The 17,847-nt window shown below is 35.7% G+C and overlaps 2 protein-coding genes across 3 annotated transcripts; one reads left to right on the top strand and one right to left on the bottom strand.

Annotated features, from left to right (window-relative positions):
- Positions 1–647: 647 nt before the first annotated feature.
- LOC107757898 (lymphatic vessel endothelial hyaluronic acid receptor 1-like) lies at positions 648–4,132 on the top strand. Its single transcript, XM_016575507.1, has 7 exons — positions 648–852; positions 2,579–2,744; positions 2,870–3,009; positions 3,115–3,201; positions 3,517–3,612; positions 3,706–3,784; positions 3,886–4,132. Exons 1-7 carry the CDS (start codon positions 786–788, stop codon positions 4,079–4,081), a joined length of 831 nt encoding a protein of 276 aa, XP_016430993.1. The 5' UTR covers positions 648–785; the 3' UTR covers positions 4,082–4,132.
- Positions 4,133–5,881: 1,749 nt separating this feature from the next.
- LOC107757560 (excitatory amino acid transporter 2-like) lies at positions 5,882–15,847 on the bottom strand. 2 transcript variants are annotated; one of them, XM_016575087.1, is made up of 12 exons: positions 15,523–15,847; positions 13,621–13,760; positions 12,692–12,844; positions 11,850–12,100; positions 11,573–11,708; positions 11,360–11,486; positions 9,482–9,715; positions 9,114–9,308; positions 8,154–8,288; positions 7,652–7,871; positions 6,586–6,639; positions 6,348–6,425 (listed from the first exon to the last, which is right to left on the bottom strand). In XM_016575087.1, exons 2-11 carry the CDS (start codon positions 13,748–13,750, stop codon positions 6,622–6,624), a joined length of 1,599 nt encoding a protein of 532 aa, XP_016430573.1. In that variant the 5' UTR covers positions 13,751–13,760; positions 15,523–15,847; the 3' UTR covers positions 6,348–6,425; positions 6,586–6,621. The 2 variants fall into 2 exon arrangements, with proteins under 2 accessions (XP_016430567.1, XP_016430573.1); XM_016575081.1 differs by lacking the exon at positions 6,586–6,639 and having other exon boundaries at positions 5,882–6,425.
- Positions 15,848–17,847: the final 2,000 nt, after the last annotated feature.

Genomic DNA, 17,847 nt, shown 5'->3' with positions numbered 1-17,847 from the left:
ATAATTATTTTTTTTGACAAGACATAAAAATACATTTTCAAGCCACCCGAAAAACAGAGTGCACAAAATATATGTCGTATTCTCTTAATTGATCAAATTTGATATTTCTGAAGAAAATTGTTAGAAATAAACACAATTCCGTCAGACATGAAATGTACCTAAATTATGGAATGACCCATGCATATACAGTATATATTTTACCAAATATTAATAGAAGTACAAAAAAATTATGATAATAATAATATGCACAGTAAGTGAATTGCATCAAATTATTAATTTATTACTTAGTACATAGTTGTTAAAGGCACTTAATATAACGTGGGTCCAATGTTTTATACAATGTTGTGTAAGTGACTCCCTTCAGTTGAACACATGAATCATTTTATTTAGATCAGTGCAAATAATACAGTACAAAATGACTACACATGTACTTAATGCAATACTAAAATTGCAGCATGCATAAACAAACTGGTCACTGTAACTCCAGATAAACCAGAACTGTTATGCAAATGTGTCTGACATGTTAATGGCTGCACAGACGCAGATAGAGAGGAAGTGTGAGAGACAATGACAAGGGTGTGTTCTTCATAGCACCACCCATCATTGCACAGAGTGTGTCACCGAGTACTTTAGTCTGAGAATATAAAAGAGGTGAGGTACATCTCCAGAGGGTTCAGAAAATTACAAAGACTGGAAGAGAATCAAAGCATTGTAAGAACCATACCGGTTCAGGGCCAACAAACAGGTATACTTCCCTTTATCTAGCACATGACACAGCACTGAACATGTGGACTTTGTTACTTGTATTTGCTACTGGATCACCAGCTCTACTTCAGGCAGCACCTGTTCAGGGTGAGTGATGGTGAACTTACTTTTTTTTTTATCTCAGAAGGGATTACTTATTTATCTCAGAAGTGCTTTGGTAGCGAGTGTCTTTCCACACCTTGTAGTCGTGGTCAAGACAGATTTACAACTGCAAGATGAGGTCATACTTGCGATACTGATATGAATGTAGTAGTGAGATTGTAACCCTTTTTGCTTTTCACAACAAAGGCTATGGTTACAAAGCCCATAATTAATCTGCAGGTATGACAATTTCAGCTGACTTCTGCTGTTATCTGTGAGACTTTAAAGACTGCATCCATAGAGGAAAAACTGAATCATAAAGGAAAATGAAAAGTTCCCACATTTCCACTCATACATTTGAATACGTTTTCCAGTTAATCGTGAGTACATAATTTCTAGATTGACATTTGCATTCCAGGTACGGAATTAATACATTAAAACGATTATTCTTATTAAATCTTCAAAACAGTCAGGCTGATAAATTGCTAATATTATTTTGTCTAAAAATAAACAAACAAACAAAACAAAAATAAATAAATAAAATCAATCATTTTAAATGCTACAACTGAAATTAGGTATGTACATTCTAAAAATGCATATCTGAGATTTGATAAAAATGACATTTAACAGGGTTATCACATTTTTAAAGATTAACTTTAAGTGATTAAAGCGTTAGATGATGGCAAAAGTCATTTTAAGGATCAGATGAATGTGAATAACGATTTTTTATTGTTTACTTTTAGTGCATTGAAGATGTTCTCTGTAGATAAATTTCAGAATATATGGCTTAAGATAAAGGCCTAGGTTGTATCACATAAACTTTATATCTTTACGAATGAAATTTAGATCTGACAGGTTTTTAACTGATATCAGTATGGCTACAGATAAGATAAGTTCCAGAGTAATGACCTTTCTGTAATATGGCCCCTGGCTTGTTAAGTTTATTGTACATATAACACATTATCTCAGTTCCACAAGAGTTTATTAATCTCATATGCCTCCTCAGACTTTAACTTCATTGCAAAACAAATATTTTCTTACTCAGTATTAATGTCTTGATTTCCAGTACAAATATCTAAACATTCTTAAATCAAGATCCAAAATGACATAAGCTATTAAATCTTGCATATGAAATGATTTTCAAATTTAAGCGAGTTTTTTTTATTAAATCAAGAAAAAAATCAACTCATTTTGTTTGCATTTTTTTTAAGCATAATTTTGCAAAACCTAATATCTTAAGTCATACATAACCTAATAATTTTAAGCAAAACCTAATATCTTAAGTCATTTTGCCTCTTTAGTAATGTATGTGGATTTCAAGACAGTCTGGAAATAAAGACCAATATAGTGTCTCAATTCATCTAGTAGTATATAGTTTCTTCTAAACTTACTTATTCTGCACACTATTTATCACTTGTTCCTATCACTAATTGATGTCTTTAAAATCATATGCTGGTCTAAACGTGTTATTCTGAGACAAAAACGAGAGGTCATTTACAAAGTCAGTGGATTACAGATGGCCTAGATGTGTTACAGATGTGCTCACGTCTGCACATGCAATGAGTCATTAAGAGATTTATCTAATGATACCTAATGCTAAATTGCTCATCCGTCACACACACATCTGGCCCTCGTTTGCAAACTAATAATTAGTATGATCACATGGAAAACAATGAATAAATAAATAAAGATTTCTGATTTTGAATATTCACATTAGTTTCCCTTTCGACAGGTTCCAGTGGCAGATGCAGCGTTGCCGGTGTTTTCCTTGTTGAGGGAACCAGCCGTTACTCTCTTACTTTCCAACAAGCTTTGGAATTGTGTCAGAGTTTTGATTACAAGCTCGCAACACAGGAACAGGTCAATGACGCTTATAAAAAAGGCTTGAGAACATGCAGGTAAAGAAAGCAGGCTGTGTACAATAGCCTAGAGCTAAATAACATGTTCGGACATAAAAGCACTTCTTTTGATATTGCCTAATGGCAGTACTTAATTTTTAAATGAACCTCACACCTTTGTTTAGATTTGGCTGGATAGATGGACAAAATGTCATGTTCCTCCCACACGTTAATGGTCCAAACTGTGACTACAGTTCCACCGAGATCACCTTCCATCCTGAAGCAGCAGGATATCTTTCTGATGTCTACTGCTTTAACCCATCAGGTGAGGGTATAAAGAAAATGGGGTATCTTACAGAGAAACACCATAAAAACAAACATACTCCAAACAGGTTTTGTCTTATTGACTTTTGATTTCCCTCCTACAAAGATGCATCACTAAACTGTGAAGATAATGGTAAATCTAACTCTGAAGACTTAACCAATGGAAACACAGCCACAGCAAGTAAGTTCCCTCTATAATTCCTTGCAGTACCTAGAATTAGATTATTATATTATTGTAGACTTTTTGCCTTAAATGGCTTAGACTTTTGGTGCATTAACTTTACCTTTTGAGTTGAGGGGTGTGTATTGTGAAGAAGCAAGACATGCAGCAGACATACAATGCGTTGTTCATTATCCATTTTTTTTAGTCTAAGCCAAAAATATTTTGTTTCCATAGGATATTGACGATAGTTATATAAATAAGCTGCATTATACTTAATATTAATGTTTAATATCATGTGGTACATAACGTATTTGCTTAATATGTTGATATACATTTTGTAATGATGTTATATAATACAGTATGTTAAGTCATCAAGTCTCATTACAAATGTATCTTCTGCAGGCACACAGAGTGGCCAAGAAAAGAAAGATGGACCATCTAGTAAGTTCTTGTGACAGCACTACAGCGCTTCTTGACTTTTCATTCAACTGACATAATGTAATCTGTCAATTTACCATTTTCTCCCTTCTACAGCTTTGCTGATAATCTTTGCATTCTGTGTTGTTGTTGGAGTCATAGTATGCATACTTGTTGCTATTGCTACTAGAGACAAGTAAGCTTGCTTGTTAAGATTTTTTTTCATCGATTGAATTCATCACATTCATCAGCCATTGCAGCCTGGCTTCAGTTTACTAAATGTAAGTCTTTACCTAGGTGGTACGGACCGAGACAGAGCAGAAACATCACAACTGAAGTGCACAACAAAGACTACAGTAAATCAGAAACACTGCCTCTGTCAGAGAAAGAACAGGAGATAGTGGCACTGATGAGTGTTGCGACGCTGAAGAATGGTAAAATGGAGGACATTGCTGCCTGTCTGGATGAGCATGAGAAAGAGTATTTAATGTAATGCTTTAAATCCTGTGTATTAACAGGTTCAAACTCTTTTGTACTTTTTATTTGCACTAGTGATGGTTTTTTAATGATTTTTAATGCAATTTGCTTCCGTTTTTGTTGCTTCAATATGCTTCGTATTTCACATTTCTTTTCTAATATAAAGTTGTTGTTTTTTCTCAGTAATAAATAAATGCTTATTATCTCTGTTGCGACGCTGAAGAATGGTAAAATGGAGGACATTGCTGCCTGTCTGGATGAGCATGAGAAAGAGTATTTAATGTAATGCTTTAAATCCTGTGTATTAACAGGTTCAAACTCTTTTGTACTTTTTATTTGCACTAGTGATGGTTTTTTAATGAATTTTAATGCAATTTGCTTCCGTTTTTGTTGCTTCAAAATGATTCGTATTTCACATTTCTTTTCTAATATAAAGTTTTTTTTTTCTCAGTAATAAATAAATGCTTATTATCTCTTACTGAATGATGGTTAATAATGATATGGTGAGAAGACATTTTTATACTGGTTTTCATCTGTTCGTAAGTACTGTGTACTGTGTGAGATATGATGCATTTTTGAATGTTAGACATTGCCCTGTCTTTTATAAGAAACCCTATGCAGTTTGTAATGCAATGAAGCAATTGTAAATCATTTCATTTTTTAAATTACCCATAAAGATGTATTTTGTCAAGCTCTCAGAGCACATTTATGGTGGGATGAGTCTTTCAATAAAACATATGAAATTTGAACAAGGTATGGGAACTTTAATTAGTTCAATTATAGAAGCTGGATGTAAAAATTAATGAGTGAGATGTAAAATCATATGATAAATACAATTTACCCTTTTACATTTTATTTATTTATTGTGCATCACTGCCAAAGATTTGGAGAAAGAAAGAAAGAAAGAAAGAAAGAAAGAAACGCCACTGAGACAAGAAGCATTGACTTTATTTACATTTTGTTATAGGTTTTTCATAGAAAAATAGAGGAAAAAGACAAATTTAAAAAGTTGATGCAAAATCAAGTTTGGTAGAATACAATGTCTTTGAAACCAAACAGGGCTGCAAAAAAAAAAAAAGCAGGATGATAATACAATTTTTGTTAACATAAATCACTGTACCTCTACATATGTGTCAGGCCCTGCCTGAACAGATATTCTAACAGTGCACACTTTTATATTATAGATACTGTATCTAGGTTGTGTATAATTTCTTTAAGATACATACTCAAGATCTCTGTACTCTACAAGGCTGTTAAATCTGTAACAAGCCTGGTTTAAATTGATTATTAATTTGACTTTTTCCCCTAGAGTCATTATTCCTACCAGAATGTTTAACAATACACAATATTTGAGATACAATATCATCATGAATTGTAACAGTGAAAAATATGCTTACATTAATATACATACATTTTTTCTCATCAATGTTTCACAGCCACAGTTCACAGCAAGTTCCCTGTGACTTGTACTGTATTATAGCAATAACTACTTAAGACAACCTGTTACAATCTAATCTACCTAGTAAAATACTGAACTGAATACATGGATTGCCGTTGTTTTATAAAACAATAGGCAAAAAGCAATGAAATTCTTCACTTTGATTTGCATGAAAAATATATCTAAAATAGAACCACGTGTATTTATTTATATACAGAAAATGAAAGGAGGCACTTTAATGAGAACATTTTAAGATTCTGGTACAAAAGAGGAACGCAGATCGTGTTGCTATGGAAGTAATAACAGACTACCAAATAAGTGGTGCAAATGTAATAATAGATCTCAATTCTGACATCTCTTTTCTGTTACATGCTAACCACTGGAGTGCTGCCACCAAGGGTTAATCCACCTAAGCTGAGCCAGTCAAAGGTATCTTCAGCAAACAAGCTGCACTTCTCTCCTCCTGCCACTAGTAGTGCTCTAGGGTCAATCTGGGGCTGGACAAACCATTGCGATCCTTCTATGCGGAAGCCTTAAGGCAGCAGGTTTCAGACCAATCCTCAAACCCAAGGCCTAGAATTCTAACTATCGTAATCCTTGAGTGTAAATAATAACAGCTCAAAATGCAGCCTGTCCTCTATCCCAACTGAACCACCCGCTACTTGAGCTACGCTCTCTTCCCTTTGTGTATCAAATGTACTGAGATTGTCATACAAAAGTCAATGCTTGTGCATATGAAAAGTTCTGTCTGTGGTAACTTCTGACTGTTTATATGTACAAAATTAGCATTTGGTTTCCACCAGAAAGGATAAGCTTGCGGGACTCAGGATAAGGCGGAGCTGGATCTGTGTTACTCGCGTATCCATGGTTCCTCCTCAACAAGTGAGAAGTCCGCAGGTGAGCCATTTGAGGCCAAGGTTACCTGAAAGCAATTATCAGGAACAACTAACTGTTGGACCAAGGCACAGTCAAAATGCATTAACCGGTGCTTACTAAACTGTTTATGGTTTGGAGCAGAGAATCCAGGTAGTTTGATATTTTAACAGCACAATTTATATCCGAATTCACAGAAATGTACCCACCACACGACAGATAATAATTAGCTGCAGCGGGATTCCTTACAGAATGCTGAAAGACTGAATACAGATAGAGAAAATCATTTAAATCATTATATTTTATAAATATAAACTTTATATTTATTTTAATTTTTTTACTAATTACAGTGAATCTCTGCCCAAAACTAATCTTCTAAAGGGTTTGTGAAAAAGTGCCACATGGGCTACCACACAGACCTATGCATTTGTGAAACACAGGGTCAAAAAGAGGCATACAATTCACAAAAAAGAAAGAAAACAGCTGCCGTTTTAAAAACATTGAGCTTGAAAGAAATGAAATAGCAGCCTTTGTTGTCTCAAGATGTAGATGGTAAAAATGAGGTGTGCATTAATACACTGCTTTGTTTCACTTTCATTTTTGGTTGAGAACAGCGAAAGGCATCTTGGCATTAGTACTATACAAACATTTGAACGATTTACTGTGCTCATGTGTATAATTGCCAAACTGATGATATCCAGATACTGATATGGATATACAAAGTCTGTACAAAAACTGCTATTTCACCAAGGACCAGAACAAATAAATAAACCATATTTATTTATTCCTTCATTCTGTTTAATGTATTATGCATCCACATCCGGAATGACCAAAAAATACAAGTACAAAAAAAATAGCAGCCTTTGTCGTCTCAAAATGTAGATGGCAAAAATGAGGTGTGCCTTAATGCACTGCTTTGTTTCACTTTCATTTTTGGTTGAGAACAGCGAAAGGCATCTTGGCATTAGTACTATACAAACATTTGAACGATTTACTGTGCTCATGTGTATAATTGCCAAACTGATGATATCCAGATACTGATATGGATATACAAAGTCTGTACAAAAACTGCCATTTCACCAAGGACCAGAACAAATAAATAAACCATATTTATTCATTCCTTCATTCTGTTTAATGTATTATGCATTCACATCCGGAATGACCAAAAAATACAAAAGTGTACAAAAAAAAAAATCACAATGGTACATACAATGTCGGGGAAAGAAATAAAAGCATCTACATACAGGTTTCTATGTCTGTGAGAGTAAAATGTACCTTGCAGTCATCTATTTGGACCGGCTGACAGGAGTTGTGAGACGCATATACACCGTGGTTAGTGTTATTCTCAAAAAAGGATTGTGTCTTGGCCATCTCAAAGTCATCTGGCCTTATCTGCTGTGCATCGAACAGGTCAAGCTCATCTTTGGAGAGGTGGTACACGATTCCCGCCCCATACGAGTCACCAACAACATTGACTGATGTTCGGAAACGATCACTGTTTGATAAAGCAGAAGGAAACAAAGAAAGGTGCCACATCTCTCAATACTAAACGACTCCAAATGTCATTAGGGCTTGTACTAACATGCAAAGCAAATGCCTAAACATGCCTTGAGATTTGCTTTAACAACAAATCTTAATCTGGGGATCATTTGCATATCATATCTAGATCATATAATAGAGATTGTGTCCTTGATTGGCAACTATTTCATGAGTTAATATTTTTTTTTCCACTGAAAGAGCAGAGAGAGAGAGAGAGAGAGAGATTGGTTTAACTTACAGCAGCCAGTCGACTGCTACCAGCAAACTGATGTCTTGAGTCGGTAGACCCACAGCTGTCAAGATCAGAAGCATCGTCACCAGGCCAGCACTGGGAATGCTTGCTGCTCCTACGCTAGCGAGAGTCGCCGTAAGGCTACAAACAAAACAGAAATCTTTCATTTGATAAGATCGTTCGTTTGATAACTGCAAACTTTAATACATCACATGACTCATTCTCACTTGGAAAATGGTATAATGTGATTTTATCAATAGTTTGCTTCAAACAAGTATACTGATCATTAAAGGAATAAATCTGCTAAAAAAGTTAGCTATCGTTCATACAGTTCATACTGACCATAAGCTAGAAATAATATATTTCCTAGTCTTCTGAAACCGTATGATAGTTTTATATGACAAACACACTGAAATGTAATTCTTCATTTACTAATAATCACTCCTGCTAATGAGTTGTTAGCGGCTGCTACTTGATACAATAAGTCAAAGAGTTGAACTTGAAAAGTAGATCAGTCCAGTTCATTAAAGAAACCACTATTTTGAGCCGATTCTTTTCAATGACCCGGTTAATAGAATTCAAAAATCAAATTGTACTATTCTTTCCTGACTCAATGATCCAGATGTACCCAGGAATACAGAGCACAATTCATATTAGACTACTTTTCTGGTGCTTTTTTGATGTCATCATGAGAGCTTGAAGACATGATTACTATGAACTGTCATTGTATGGCAAAAACTGCGTAAAGATTCTTCTGTTTTTGTTTAACGGGAAAAAAATAACACTAAACAAGTTTGGAATGATGTGAGGACAAATAATTACTGAAGTTTCATTTTTGGAAAAACTATTCCTTTAATTTTATATAGCTACCTGCAGTGACTCAGCTCAGCAGGTACATGCCATCAGAATAGCATTTTTGTAAAGTATAAAGTATATTCATTTCTGCGTCCAGACATTTGGTCTTACCTGACGGTCACAATCTGACCGGGATCAAGTTCTATTCCATTCATCTGGGCAATAAAGATGGCCGCTACAGCCTCGTAAAGTGCTGTACCATCCATGTTGATTGTTGCTCCAACAGGTAATACAAAACGAGTCACTCTCTTGTCGATGCCCAGATTTTCCTCCAGACAGCGGAAAGTAACAGGTAATGTCCCAGCACTACAAAAGACGCATATCAAGATTTCAGAACAGATTCTTGTCATTATTCGTAACTCAACTTGCAAACATGCCAAATGAAATAATTGCCTTCCCTGTATTTAACTCAATATGTGTCCTAATTCTCAAAGGTTTACAAAAAACAAGGCACAGTTATAGAAAATGTTGTTATTTACCTCGAAGCTGTTCCTAAAGCGGTGACCCATGCCTGGAAAATTCCCATGAAGAACGTGAATGGGTTTTTCCGAACAAAAATAAAATATATTAAGGGAAGGAAAATCCCTCCGTGAATAATAAGTCCAATGATGACAGTGACCATGTACATTCCCAGCTGCTTGGCCACCATTTCCAAATCATTAATTGAAATGATCTTGCCACAGATCAAACACGCAATACCAATGGGGGAATACCTGTTACAGGACAGAGATGTGCGGTAAAGTCAACTAACAGGTTAATCAGACAGTTCAACACAGTTAAACTGTTAAAGTCACCATCATTACACTACTTTTCAAAAGTTTGGGTGAAAAGTATAAAAAAGTGACGTGACATGTGGCCAAGTATGGTGACCCATACTTGGAATTAGTGCTCTGCATTTATTCCATCCAAAGTGCACACACACAGCAGTGAACACACACACACCGTGAACACACACCCGGAGCAGTGGGCAGCCATTTTTTGCTGCGGCGCCCGGGGAGCAGTTGGGGGTCCGGTGCCTTGCTCAAGGGCACCTCAGTCGTGGTATTGAAGGTGGAAGAGAGCGCTGTACATTCACTCCCCCCACCTACAATCCCTGCCAGTACGAGACTCGAACCCGCAACCTTTGGTAACCTCTCTAACCATTAGGCCTCGACTTCCCCCAGGGTTCAGTAAGAGTTAAAATGATACTTTTATGGCCCTATTTTAACGATCTAAGCACGGCGCAGGTGCACTCAGGGTGTGTCCGACTCCACTTTTGCTAGTTTAACGACAGGAAAACGGTCGGCGCACCCGGGCGCATGGTCTAAACGGGTTGTCCCTATTCTCTTAATGAGTAATGGGTGTTTTTTGGGCGTAACGTGCAATAAACCAATCAGAGTCTCATCTCCCATCCCCTTTAAAAGCCAGTTGCGCTCGCGACAGGACGGGTTTGCTATTTACATGGCGGAATGTAATTTTTCATTTTTAAAAATGTTTGTGTACGCGCGTTGTGCACCCGCCTATAGGGGCATATTACTAACGCGCTCTTTAAATAACAAAGGAAAAATATTGCGCCAGACTTTCGACCAGGTTTGAGTTGCTCTTTGGCACAGTCTATTTTCAGTTCCTCAAAATAGCAACGCGCCAACAATGTGCCTGAACCCACCTCTTTTTTTAGACCAGCACGCCCATGGGCGCACAAATGGGCGCAAATGCATTTGCTATGTAAACAACGCGGCTCAGGACGGGAAAATGAGAACTGCTTCGGGCTGAAACTAATAAAAACACTCGCGCCGCGCCTTGTGCCGCATTGTGCCGGGTGTATGGTAGGGCCCTTAGAGTTAATAATAATACTTTTACTCAGCAAGGACACAACTAAACAAAAGTGACAATACATTTATAACGTTAGAAAATATTTCTATTTATTTTTCTAGTTATTTTGAACTTTTTATGTATCACGATGCAGCACAGATTTTTTTTCAACATAAATAATAATCAGAATAATAATAATTAAAAACAATAAAAAAAAAATTTGAGCACCAAATCGGCATTATAGAATGGTTTCTGAAGGCTCATGTGATACTGAACTGGAGTAATGGCTGCTGAAAATACAGCTTTGTCGTCACAGGTATAAAATACATTAAAATAGAAAACAATTTTATAAAATTGTAGTAACATTTCATAATATTCACATTTTTACTGTATTTTTGAGCAACTAAATGCAAACTTGGTGAGCATAAGAGACGTTTTTTGAAAAATACTTTCTTAAAATTACCCCAAACCTTTGAATGGTAGTGTACATACAGATTACTAATGTTGGGAATGGAAATCATGTAAACTTTACTCATTTACGTCATTAACAATCATAAATTGCTGACCACATGATCATGCCGACAAGCTTCATAACGATCTCGTTGAGAACGTTGAAGAACTCAAGCATCAGCTTGGCCCTTTCTCCCATCTTTCCCATGCAAATCCCGAATGCCACAAAGAACCCAATGAGACCTATAGACACACATTGCCACCATGTTAATTTGAAGAACATAAATGACAAATTCATGCATATACTATGTGATAAAGCCATTTATTACCTAAAACATTCATGCCACTCTTGAATTGAAGAGACTTCTTAATCACATATTTTGCTGCGCTCTTGGTTGCATTTCGTCCAAACCGATTTGGATGTGGAGGAGGACCTACTTCTACCTTGTTACTAACAGTCTGGATCTACATAAAGAGATAGAAGAACTGTTAATGAAATATTACCGAAAGACTCATCAAAATTAACAGATGAAAGATCAACAGAAACGGCTGGGATTAAATGGATGAAATTATATGAAATCAAAAGCACATTGGACACCCACACACCTGCTGAAAACAAGCCTGAACGAGATTTTCTGGAAACAGATTTCTGATGAGATCAAAGAAGGCATCTAAACTGGACACTTCATCGTTCTTTTTCCCCTCACCGAGGTTTGCCTTCAGTTTGGGGTTACCGGGGTGGATGAGGAGCACCAAGATCACCCCCAACACAGCTGCAATGATGGTGGTAGACATGTAATACACCATGGCCCTTGTGCCTAGACGACCACTGGACTTGGCATCCAACCCTGCTAATCCTAAAAAATAAAGAGCATGGCATTTAAACTACATTAAATATGACTACATAAATACTACTTCACAAGGCACCATTACTCTTTCTTTTTTAAACTACTAAAGCGTTGTACACTAAAAATTACACACAAAAGTTATTTCTCAAGGTTAAGTTTCATAATTATTGCTGAATGAGTAATGAATCCAGAGCGTTTTTAATTTTTTTTATTGCACCTCTTTTTCGGTAACATGTTTAAACTTGTTCTGTTCATGAGCTGCTGAAACTGATCCACCCTAAAATTTGAAAGGCATGCTTTTTTTCCCCCTTACACTGGATTACAAAGAAAAAGTCAAAAGGGCAAACGATGGCTTAATCATTACAAAATTACTATTTCTTTAGTTATTCCTTGGTTAAACTATAAAAGCTATAACACTGTGGTTATAACTTGAACTCTGATGTCATTGCAGGCATTATTTCTACAGCTGTTTTCTTTTTTCTTGCATTTTTGATGGTTTAACATCAAACAGACAGCAGAAAAAAAAGAAGAAAAAAGGGGCTATTATTGTTTTGTGCTGATAGCATTGTTGGAGGTGTTTAGCAAAGCATATAACAGTACCTGTGATCAAACTTGAGATGATCAGAGGCAAAATCACCATTTTTAACATTCTCATGAGAATGTCACCCGTGAAGGCAATGACCATAATGACATCAGGAGGGAGTGGGGATGCATACCGCAGTAGAATACCAGCTACTGAACCAATGATCACACCTAAAATAGAGACAGAGAATCACAATGAACATTGGGACATTTCACTGAAAAATAATACTGAAGCTTTTGTAAAGTATTCACAACATTCACAAAACTTTAATTTAAAGATGCTTGGGTCAACCAACAGAAGGAAATACTTATTTAAAGAATACATTTAGAATTTATTATTATTATTATTATTAATTGTTTTACATTTAAATCTCATGTCTGGGAAGACAGCCAATCAGATTTGAGGACCATAAGTAACTGTTGTGTGTATATATATATATATTCAAATACTCAAAAGATTAATACATATGTTATTTTTTGCTGTATGTTGATTTAAATCTAATTAACATATTAAGAAGATTAAATACTCCAAGGCACTTATGTGGTAAAAGTAAAATGCCTTTAATTTACTGGGCTAAATCATTACAATTGTTAAAAGTGTAGATCTACGCGTCTCAGCTACACAGTACCGAATATTAACATATTGTCTGATGAGTAGCACTGAGTATCAGGTAATGCAAAAAATATTAACAGACCAACAGTGTTTTAACATGCTTAGTGCTTTAATGAAATAACTGAGTCTAATAAATGGACAGCTGCAATGCATTCTTTTTGCAAATTTGCAAAAAAAAAAAAGCTCCTTAGTTATAACTGAAAAAAATAAAAATGATAAAAAATGATATTTTACCATAAACAGTAACAAGTGTTCTTTCATTAGCAAATTGACACCTAGGTGCTGCATTCACCTACAGTACAAACTAAAATGCAAAAATGCTAAAGTAACTTGCCAAGAACTGTGAGCATGAGTATCAGATTCTTCATGATTTTGTCAGAGCAGCCTCCACACATGGACTCTTCAGGTGGTGAAGGAGGGTCCAGATGACTCTCATGCATTCTGATTTCCACTTGCTTCTGCATTTTGTTGGCACTGGTGGACAGAAGAAGTGGAGCATACACTAAAGTATGTCAATATAAATTATCTAATCAAGGAACACTAGCAAACAGCACTAGCTACGTTTGTGATTTCATGTCCTTCTGAAAATTACCACTTTACACAAAATTCATTCATTTTTGCTAGAAATACAAATTGTTGTTGGTGTCAGTATGTGTGACCAAGCTATGTTTGTGTATGACATGCTGCAAACGCAATGACACCGAATGACAATGCTGTGCAATTCTTGCGTTTACATCTAACGTTTTTATCTGCACATATTGTACAGATGCAATCAAAGTATGTGAACCACAGAGTGGAATGCAAATATACATTTCACACTGAACAAAACATGCAAAAAGACGTGTGTTTGGGCTTCTGAGTACCTGTCCATGTATATCTGATATAAAACAGTAACCACAACAGTAACCACAAGGTTAAAAAAAAAAGAAAAACACCATGACACATATTTTCTACAGTGACTTTTGTGGATTTCTTTAAGTACTGCAGTATAATATCAATCTAGTGTCATTGTAATGGCCTTTTTTGCTGATCTTATAGAAGTCTAGGGAAGGTCAGAAATGTGAGAGTACAGATCATATCAGCAGTACAGGGAATGGGTTTTCTGGGAATACCATCACTTTAACATGACTGTAATTGTTTCTTTACTTTCATCTACCAGCTGTATAACTCCTACAAATGATCATGTCTTGTCACATGACACGAGAGTTTAGCTTTACTGTGGTCTGGATTAAAAGGTTCTTAAAAGTCAATTTCCCCCCATCTCAACAGAGATAACCTTGTTTGGTTACATAACCCGAAGTCTTTCAGTAATTGGGCACATGCATGCAACAGAATGTTTCATTATGTCCAGATACGTTTCAATTAAGTTGTATGTCTTTCTTGCAGGATGACAATTGATATACAGTATGTAGGCCTTTTTTTTTTTTTTGGACCAGCACTATCCAATAATCGTTACCTGCATGGAAAATTAAAGGAAATGCAAAGAAAAAATATTACTACACATGCAACAAAAACAACTACCAAGAAAATACTTAACACAACAGATAATAGATCCTTTAGTGTTTGTGTACAATGTGACCTATCAGAGTAGCTGGACTCAGGCTCATCTGAACAAGATTAAAAAGCTGAATGATGCCAAGGATACACACAGCTCCAGCCCTAATGAGCTAAAAGCCTGGTAACTGGTTAATTTTAGCCATTGAGCACAGCAGTAATTGCGTTGCACAACAGTTGAGTGCATGTAGGAAAAGTCAAGGTGCGAATGAGTGTTTTGGTTTCAAATGGTAAATAGTAGCATTTGACTGATTTAAATAATGCAGAACAAGTCAAAAAAGATTTGATCTGTGATTATTAATTCTGATAATAGCACACACATTTATTGCTAAGATTGTACATTTGTCCTTTTATGTAAAAACAGTTGAATCCAATCTCATTAGGGACTACATTAGCTCCATCTCACTGACATGAAGTCTGAGGTGAGCAACAACAGTTTGTCTTGCTTGTCCTTTGGGTGATTTTAGAAATCAGTTCATTTAAGGCAATTAATTAGGTGAAGCAACAATATTAAAGGCATGTATTGTGCAGGCATTTCCTACAGACTTGCAAACTGCAAACACCTACAGAGTCCTATAAAAGTTAAGCAGAATGCTAGCCTTGCATAAATTTCAGAATATTCATCAGGTGAAAGCTATTCAAAAGTTGCTACATAAACTTGGCTTTCTATCATCCATATTACCTGTTGTGGTGCAGTCACTGAAAAGGAAGAGTTTCACAGCAGTTTTCTAGAAAGCCATGGGCTATAGAAATGACTCTGAATGAAACGCTGTCAATCTACAGTTTATCCATCAGGAAATCCTGTCCAGGTCATTAGAAATGTCAGTCAAAACTCCAAGCACCAGGTGAACAGCAATATAATAAGTGATTGCTCTGATGCAATCAGCAACACTTCCTTGCAAGATTAATCAAATTGACGGATAGGAGATTCCATGCACAATCCTCTGTCTTTGAATTGATCTTATCCCACCATTAGTACTTGAGAAATGTGAGAAGAGGTGCTGCTAAGGGCTCCGTGGGGCAACACAGAGGAGGAGTCTAGCATCCAGATTATGTGTAAGTAGCAGCTAATATGCTTGAGACTCCTCGTCCTCTCACTCTCATTGTTTCACCCCCTCCATCTCACTCCCCAGGTCTGATCTTCTCTAATGAGCTATGAAACGAACGAATGGAATCAAAGAGTGATACACGGCAGAAAAGCAGATTCAGGCAAGCTGTCAAACTATAACTTTCATGCAAAACGGGTTCAACATTTTGTGAACGAGTCCCTAATAACTCTAATAACAGAACAAGATAATTAGTTGTGCTGTATATGTGATTATTTGCATACTGTATATGACCAGTACAAATGCACGTTATAAATTTAAACAGGCTACTTGGTTCTTTCCATGGAGACATCATGGCCTAAGCATTGTATTGTTTAAAGGAAACAATACTGACCTGTGATGACCATTCACAGTTGCATGCAGATTCTGGCCTAACATGATAATAGGCCAGGGCTTCTCATCAACTCTAAGCACAGACGCTAACAGATCAAACAATTAGTAGTGCATGAGTACAGTGTCCTTCTCTGAGAGCCTCTTTTAATGACATAAAAACCCAAATTTCTGCTTGCTTATAAATATTCTTAAAATAAATATTCAGAGTGTACACTGTAAAAAACGATTGTAATTTTACCCATAAAAGACTGTAAAAATGCTACAGTAAAAACATGTTATTCATCATGTAACTTTCTATTTACCACCTATGGTACACTGTAAAGAGGATTTTTCAAAGTTGTAATTAAAACAAAGATTATTGAAGTACGTTTTAAAGAAAATATTATTTTCTACTCTCTACTTCAAAATTTCACATTTAATTCAGTGTGTTACTTGCCGTTTCTTAGTAATTAATTGTGACATTTACTAGCAATTTCTAAGTAAAATATGTTTCTACTCCAAAAATTTTTTCAGTGTGTTATGGTGGTCGTCAGTATATGTACATGTATATGTAAGTACAAAGGTTTTAGTAGCTGCGTGGCCTTGCTAATTCAGCAGAAAAGGACTGGTATATATTTCATTTATTTATTGTTTGTTTGTTTGTAAATTAAGGTTTTAACCTGTAATATTAGTTATTTTGGTTATTTTGCAAACATGTTTACATTTTTCTGTATTTTTACAGAATTATTCTACATTCATTTGTCTGATATTGATTAATTTTGTGCAACCTCATTGTCTGATCCTGTTTGCTTTTAAATGTAGAATTTGCCACTGTATTATGTTTGTTTTTAAAAATATTTTTTTTAAATGAGGGATGCACTGATTAAAATTCTCTCTTGATATGATAGGCCCAATAATTATTTTCTTGTTTAAAATGCTACAACCACAACATTATAATAAAAATTATTCATTATTTTCATGTTATGGCCGATAATTGATAAATTGGCTAGTGGTTCTAAAATATATTATTAAAAAAAAAAAAAAAAAAGACCAGATTTTATTACAGTGTATAAAAAAGACAAAATGATGACTAAATACATAAGACATTAAAAGTTTGTCCTTTAAAACTTAATCGGACTGTAGTGAGTCTGCAAGTCCCACCAGAATATGAAACACTCATTTTGTGCAAGTGGAGAGGCTGATCTGAGGCCACATGCAAGGAATGTGCACAGGCACATGGTCTCACATCTGCTGTCTGCCCCCCCCCCCACTCCCCCACCTGTGCTGCAACACACTGAATGCTGTCCAGCACACTTTTCAAGCTCATCCACCTGACTCCAGTCTCCATGCTTAGCAGACAGGTGTCTATAATTAACTAATCTGTTCCAAACCTCTCTAATCCCTCATACATAGACATGGTTCACACACACACACACACACACATTCACACAGAGTGTCAATTTTAAAACATCACATGCATTTATTATGTTATACAAGTAAATTCCTATACATAATTGCATTGGAAACCTAAGGCTTTGAAATTACATTGATTTTGTGGTCTGGTGTTGATGTGCAATATGAATCTCTAG

Source organism: Sinocyclocheilus rhinocerous, unplaced genomic scaffold (genome assembly GCF_001515625.1).
Source record: "Sinocyclocheilus rhinocerous isolate Xijiao unplaced genomic scaffold, SAMN03320098_v1.1 scaffold252, whole genome shotgun sequence".
Lineage (NCBI taxonomy): Eukaryota > Metazoa > Chordata > Actinopteri > Cypriniformes > Cyprinidae > Sinocyclocheilus > Sinocyclocheilus rhinocerous.
The sequence above is the reverse complement of the archived record's forward strand: the minus strand, read 5'-3'. Positions and strand labels throughout refer to the sequence as shown.